The 7,500-nt window shown below is 27.3% G+C and overlaps 1 protein-coding gene across 2 annotated transcripts in view; it reads left to right on the forward strand.

Moving 5' to 3' along the window:
* Positions 1–7,500, forward strand: part of LOC101240980 (anaphase-promoting complex subunit 1) — a 141,471-nt gene that overhangs the window by 97,643 nt on the left and 36,328 nt on the right. For both annotated transcript variants that reach the window (XM_065804581.1, XM_065804582.1), the window contains exons 36-41: positions 1,017–1,055; positions 1,133–1,215; positions 2,098–2,176; positions 2,476–2,550; positions 3,108–3,157; positions 3,231–3,324. In XM_065804581.1, the coding sequence (XP_065660653.1) occupies positions 1,017–1,055; positions 1,133–1,215; positions 2,098–2,176; positions 2,476–2,550; positions 3,108–3,157; positions 3,231–3,324 (420 nt within the window). The remainder of the gene's footprint in view (positions 1–1,016; positions 1,056–1,132; positions 1,216–2,097; positions 2,177–2,475; positions 2,551–3,107; positions 3,158–3,230; positions 3,325–7,500) is intronic.

The raw sequence follows: 7,500 nt of genomic DNA on the forward strand, positions 1-7,500 counted from the left end.
TTCCTTGCCATTACTTGCCTAATTAGCTTTCTTGATCTTCTTATAGTATTTATTGAAAGGCTAACATCGTCAGGTTTATCACCACCTGTATAAAATTAAAAAATATATATTTCTTTTTAAATTTGTATACAATAATCTTGTTTATTTATTAATAAAAAACGAACCTAAAACTAGAATTGCAGAAGTATTCATCATCAGCTGAGGATTTGAACTTAATTCTATCTGCAGTTGCTGTTATCATTGGGTGAGAAATGAAGTTTTTTGGCAAAACCAGTGCGATATTATCTGATCCCGTATCTTTTTTTTCTTCTTGCTGCTTTTTAGAAATATTAAACTCAGGATCACTTTTAGGAGAGTTTGGAGATGCAGAACTCATAGAATGACTAGATTTAGTGACATGAATATTCATCTGAGTCACTACTATAACCAACCAACTTAACAGTTTCTTCACCATCTATTTTTCTTCTTTTTTCTTTTTCAGTTGCCACCTGTTTCTTTTCGATTTTTTCTTTTTTTCTCTTAACACTAGCATATAGCAAATTATCTTTTACACCAATTCCTCCAGTTTTTATTCCATTTTTAAGAGCTGTAAACCAGGCAATATTTTCATCTGCATTCTTAGCTGATCTGGTTTTTCTAATGTCATCTTTCCAACTAGGAGAACTAATATCAAAAATGCCATCTAATGATTGAATAAAGTTTTGTTCAAGTAAACTCTTCTTATTAGAAATGCTATTTTTAGATTTTGCAAGCAACCTCCATTTGTCATGTAGCCTTAAAATATTGTCAATACTGTACTTGTCTTGTTTATAAGGAATACCAGCCTTATCCCAAAGATTATATTCAAATATTATTATTATTATTATAAGATTATTATTATATATATATATATATATATATATATATATATATATATATATATATATATATATATATATATATATATATATATATATATATATATATATATATATATATATATATATATATATGAAATATGTATCTTTGTTTCATAGTTTTATTATGAGCCTTCTCAACAAAGTTGTCAAATTCAGGTAGATTTTTTTAAAAATTGTTTAATGAATATTATTTTTTATAAATAAAATAGATTTTGAATTAGATTTTATTTTAGGAAGGTGATTTAGTAAACACAGATATCACTTGTGTCGCTGCTGTGGTTGCACTTTCATTATTGTACTTAAAAACAAATAACAAGTAAGTAATAACCAATCTGAGTATTTTCGAACAAACGCTAGTTAAGATATTACTCTAATGTATTTACATGTTATTAATACATTACATTTATGACACATAATAAGGTGGTCTGTAAAAATATTTGAAAAGAAAATTAACTCCTGCCCACTTAATGTGTTTTTTATAATAAAATAATACTGAATTTTGAAGTTATTTTCAGAGGTTGTTCAAGATTAGTAAACCTTTTTCAAAAGTACATCTGTGGATTTCAAAAAATGACAAATTATATAAAAGTTATGAAAATAATAGTTACTTTATATAAAATATAAACTATTTAATATTTATAATTGTTTTACTATTTAATATTTATAATTGTCTTATTGCAATTACAAATATCTTTTTATTATTAGGTTTATGTATATGCTCTTAGTTGGTTTTATATAAATTTTCCTGAATTTTTTCTCAAGTGAATTTAAAATGTTTAAGTTTTTTAATTTTCCTTTATTGGAAAAATAAATAAATAATTGAATTCCAACTTTTCATATGACAAAGTATATGTAATAGTAGTTTGAAAGTTTAATCAGTTAAGCTAAGAGAAACTTGGTAAAACCTGGTTCTGAGAGCCTGGATAACAATTGATAACACTAGTTGTAAACACTGCTAATTTTTTTATTTTATTTAGAAAATACATTATATAAATTAATCATTTTTTTCAATAGTTCCTTAACATCTCAATTAAAGATATTTTAACATATTTAATTGTTAAAATATCTTTAATTGAAAATAAAAAAAGTAACTATTTTCAAGTTGTTGATAAAAATAAATTAGATCTACTTAGTCAAAGATACCACAATTGTGCAAATATGACAATTGATTCAAATATGAAAATATCAATGTTTTTAGGCATGTTTCGTCTTGGTTAAAATGTCCTATATCTGAAAAACTTCTTGATACAATGAAACCTGATCAATTGCTTTTAAAAGTAAGTTTTAACTACGTGTATATTTTATTTCTAAAAGTTATGTTATTTAATGATAAATTCATTTAGCATTCTTTCTTTTATATATATAAAAATGTGAAAATTTAATTTTTTTTATGAAATAATTTTCATAAAATAAACTAAAGTTTCATTTAATTAACTTGAATTTAAAAGCAAACAGTATATTACTGTAAATAACTTTTACTGTATTTATACTGTCAGTTACTTGGATCTAGATAGCGTTTATATAAAGTAAGTCTGGTAAGATAACGAAATTAAATTCTTATAATTTGTTGCTTTAGTGTATGGCTTATAATTTTATTATGTGGGATGAATTAGTACCCAATGAAACTTGGTTAAGAAGCTTTACTGTAGAGGTTTTTAATTTGTTTTTTTGCTTTACTTTTGATTTTTAGTAATTTTTTCTTGCTTATTTTTAAACATTTTTATTAATAAATTATTCAAATAAAATTTATTAATATTACTATTATTATTGTTGTTATTATTAATATTATTGTTATTATTAAGTGTGTAAACAAAATATAAAACATAATATAAACTCTATTACATTTTATATTTTATATTTTTCATTTTATAATCAAGTGAAAAATAATAGCAAGGTAAAATAATAGAATAGATAAATCTTTTTAATATCATATTGATATGGTGCTCAAATGAACAGTTATAAGCTTATAACTTATAACTCTTACTTTTGTCTTTTTATTTTTTACTTTATTTTATTATTTATTTGTCATGCAATAATAATATAGTATTAGTAGTAATTAGTAATTAGTAGTAATATATTTTGTATAGATAATTTTGTTTCTCACAATTGAACTTATAAATAGTGTTTTTTTTTTTTCACCAATCATAAAAGTTTTATTATATTTCAATGGATTTTTTATTGTAATTTTTTAATGTAATTTTTCTATAGTATAGTGTTGATCCAGATGGTTCTCTTAAGCTTGATGAGGCACCAGAGATGTAAGGTTTTATAATTGATCATGTAACTTTATCTTTTTTTGATTGTTTTAATTGAGTTTTTTTGTTGTTCAAGTCAATACTACACCATATACATTGTTGCTGGTTGTTTTCTTGCACTCGGAATAAAGTTTGCAGGAAGTCATAATACAGCTGCATTCAATTTAATGGTAAGTTAATCATTAAGTTGCATTAAAGATATCTTGTTGCATTTAAACTTTTTATATATAATTATTATTATTATTGTATATATTTTATAATTTATTTAAATTGGTTCTGCCCTGTGAATGTATAAAACTGTCAAAAATATTGTTTTGGTAAAAGTGTTTGCTCGGTAAGCAAGAAATATCGAGTTCAAGCCATTCATGTTCTTGTAGTTTTTTCTCGTTTCTTGAAAAGGGAATAGCAATAATTGAGAGAAATAAAAAAAAGTGTAATAGCTTTCTCAAGTGTATTGACCTCCTTGGGCTTGGGGAAGTGAATTAAGAAAAAAATAAATTAAAACAAGCTTTGTAAAAGCAGCTTTGTTTGACAAGGTTTGTGTTCGAGGTTGAAAGGGGATTGTTTGACCCTAGATTGAAATGCTATCTAGGGTCAAAGGCAAAGTTTAACCAGTGAAAGAAAGTGATTTTGGTTTTCTGTAAAGCAATCTGAGACAAACTATTAATTTGTTTTATTCCTAACAATTTTTTAAAAATCTTACTCACATAGCAAGGTAGATATAAGGTAAAAAAAATACATTAGTTTTTTTTCGAGGTTGTTATCTTGAAAAAAAGATATTTTAATACTTTTTTCATTTTTTAAATATGATTAATATTGGTGTATATATTACCTTTATCACAAGAACGTTTTAATTTTTAGAAGATTTGATTGTTGTTTAGAGGAAACTGTGTTAAATAATTTTTGTTTTGTTGACAAATTTTTGCGTAAAAATTTGTTCTTATAAAATAAATGCTTAAAAAGATTGCATTGTTTTTCAATTTGCGCTTCAAATCATGCCAAAATAACCCAAAATATTAAACATAAAAACCATCTTTTACTAATATTCATAGTCTGTGAAGCAATCTTCTATCAGTTGAATCTTATCTTTTGCAAAATTCACCAGACTTGCTTGCTCCTAGTAAGACTATTTTAAATTCTGTTGTTCCTTTTTCTGATCTCAATGTTGATGGGGAATATCTTTTGATTTGCAAAGACTCCCATAAGTCACATGCTTGACTCACACACCTCAATTCACTTATTTCTTATGAAATCAGGTTTGAATCCTTTGACCATTCTTTTATGTGCTTCCGCTTAGCACCTCTTCATTCTATTACCTTTCTCTTTGCTCTTTATCATTCTCTTTCTTCCCAACACTGCTCTCTTTTAGATGTAATTTCTGATCAAATTAGTCATAAGAGGGTATATCTTTATCCCTCTGCCAATATTGATATTATTGGTGAATTTTTAATGCTCATCACACTGAGTGGCTTGGTTCTAACGCCACTGACCACTAAAACCTATAATTTCTGCATTTCTCAATCTTTTACTCAGATAGTTAACTGTATAACTCATTTACCTGATAACCCTAATCATTTACCTTCACTCCTTGATTTATGTCTGGTCTCTAATCCTAGCTTGTGTTCAGTTTCTCCTTTTTCTCCTTTAGGATCTTCTGTTTCTGACCTTGTTCTGACCTTGCAATGATCTCATTAAATCTTTTATCTCCTACTTCCTTTTCGGACTATTATCGCTACTACCCTAAAGCTGACTGGGATTCTTTTTGTGATTTTCTTTGTGACGGTCCTTGGGCTGATGTTTTTTCCCTCTCAGCTGAAAAATGTGCCTCCTATATAACCTCCTTGATTCAAGCAGGAATGGAAGCTTTTATTCCTTCTTGGAAAAAAAGCTAAGATCAGTTCAGTTTAAGGTAAGATCAGTTCATGGAACTGATCTTACCTCTCCCAAAGATAATGCAGAACTATTTGCAAAGAACTTTACTTCTGATTCGTCTCTTGATTCTTATGGCCATTTTCTTCCTTCCATTCCAATTAAACAGGTTAACCCATTGCTAGACATTCAAATCACTCCAGCTTCCATTGCTAAAGTCATATCTCAATTAAACTCTTCTATGGCTTGTGGTTAAGACAACATTCCTTTTATAGTCTTACAAAATTGTTCTTCAGAACTCCATTCAGTTCTCTCTAAACTATTTAATAATGGCTTGACTGAGTCTTGTCTTCCTGCCTGGATTTTGACCCCTCAAACTATCATCCGATCAATCTTCTTTCTGTTATAAGCATGGTCTTTGAGTCTTTGATAAACAAATTTCTCACATCCCATCTTGAGTCAATTAATTATTGTAATTTTTTAGATAGTTGAATATTTTTGTTTCATTTTTCAACCTCAGAAAAAATAACCATGTTTAAAATAGGTAAAAAAGATAAAGCTGAAAAAGGCTGTTTAACAGTTGTAGATCATATCTGTTTTGCAACTTTGGCCAAGAGTAATGATATTAAAAATGGCCAGAAAGCTTAAAGATTTAAAATCTTTAAAAGTAACTGTTGTGAATTACACAAGCTCAATAAAGTAAAAAGTTGCCGAAGAACCTTAGTAGAAAATATCAACTGGAGAAAGGTTTTTAATTTCTCTTGATAGAATTAAAAGGTATTTGTTTCTTAATGGACATTGTTCAAACAAATTTTATTATAATCTTGGAATGATTAGAAAAAATGTTTTAATGCCTTCATAAAGAGCTGTTAGTATTGTTATTGACAATTAAAAATGATTTAGGCTTGAATTTGATAAATTACATCTTGGAATATCATTTGATTTTTCATCAGTTATGAAAAAAATGGGATGAGAAATGGTAGTTACTCTTAAACTTGACTATTGCCTTGGAATGCATCTTGCGGTATGCAGTATTCTTTATAAGAAAAAAGGTTTAGCAATTAGTGGTTGATCAAAAAATAATGTCCAATAGGATTTATTAGTTTTCAAACAAAGCCATTTTCTTTCCATTAATTATCAAGTTTATTTTATTTAAAAATCTTTTTTTTTTGAAATTCCGGCCAGAACTGAGATTATTTATATAACAAGACAGAAACCAAAAAAGTCAGACTTCTTTGATTTGCTATGATTCAAGTCCAATGTTTCTAAAAGTTTTGAAATGCAATTTGTTATTTATCAAATGATCAATTATGAATTGTATAATTATTTTTTCCATAAGTTTGCATGAAACTGAAGTGAGCGATATAAGTCTGTAATTGGCTGGAAATAATCTGCTGCCTTTTATAAATGCCTTATTTAGGTGTAACATTAGCAGTGAGCCAAGATTTTCAAAAGTAGCAGTGCTCAATGATTTCAAAACTAACGGATTAATATTATCATTGCCCATTGACTTATTTCCATCAAGTGTTTTTAAGGTTTTGAGAACAATATTTTGATTAATCAATATATCCGAAGTTAGCCAGAACCAAATTTTGGTCAATCACTATTAGTAATAGAAACAACCGGAGAAGATCTATTTAATGATGAGATGTAGAATCTTGTTTCAGTCTTGATGATGATGAAAATAATGAGGATTGCTGGAATGAGAAAAGTATAAGTTCTGTTGATGAGGACTATGGTATTATTATATCAAAAATTTTAAAATTTTCATGCTGTTTAGAAAATCGCCATTTAAAAAGGATGCCCTTCAAAATATTTTTAGACAAGGCTTTAACTCGGGCAGGATTTTATTAAAAAGTCTATATATACCAGATTTTACCATATATGGATGTAATACAATACAAGTTGAGGGTTATGGTACAAACTAACAAGTTGAGGTTTGTAATACTTTAAAATAAAAAATAAAAACATTCTGGTGCAGTGGGTATGCAGGCATTATTAAATTTATTTTGTCAATGTTACGATTGTTAAAAATTGAGGTTTGTAATACTTTAAAATTAAAAATGGAAACATCCTGCAGCAGTGGGTATGCAGACGTTATTGAATTTATTTTAGCAATGTTATTATCATTAAAAGTTGAGGTTTGTAATACTTCAAAGTTAAAAATGGAAACATGGTGTTGCAGTGGGTATGCAGATATTATTGAATTTATTTTGTCAATGGTATCATCATTAAAAACCATTTATGGGACATAATTAGTAAGCGACCGGGGCCAGGGCCTTGGCTAGGTTTAATAACACGTAGCCATGACCGGGGCCGGGTTTATGATCAGGGCTGCATTAATATTGATAGAACCTATAAAAATGTTATTTTTAATTAAAATTTACGACATTTATTTAAAAGCAATATTTTATAGGATTTATCAATTTTGATGCAGCCCCGGCCGGGTTTATGACCGGGGCTGCATTAATATTAAT

Source organism: Hydra vulgaris, chromosome 09 (assembly GCF_038396675.1).
Source record: "Hydra vulgaris chromosome 09, alternate assembly HydraT2T_AEP".
Classification (NCBI taxonomy): domain Eukaryota; kingdom Metazoa; phylum Cnidaria; class Hydrozoa; order Anthoathecata; family Hydridae; genus Hydra; species Hydra vulgaris.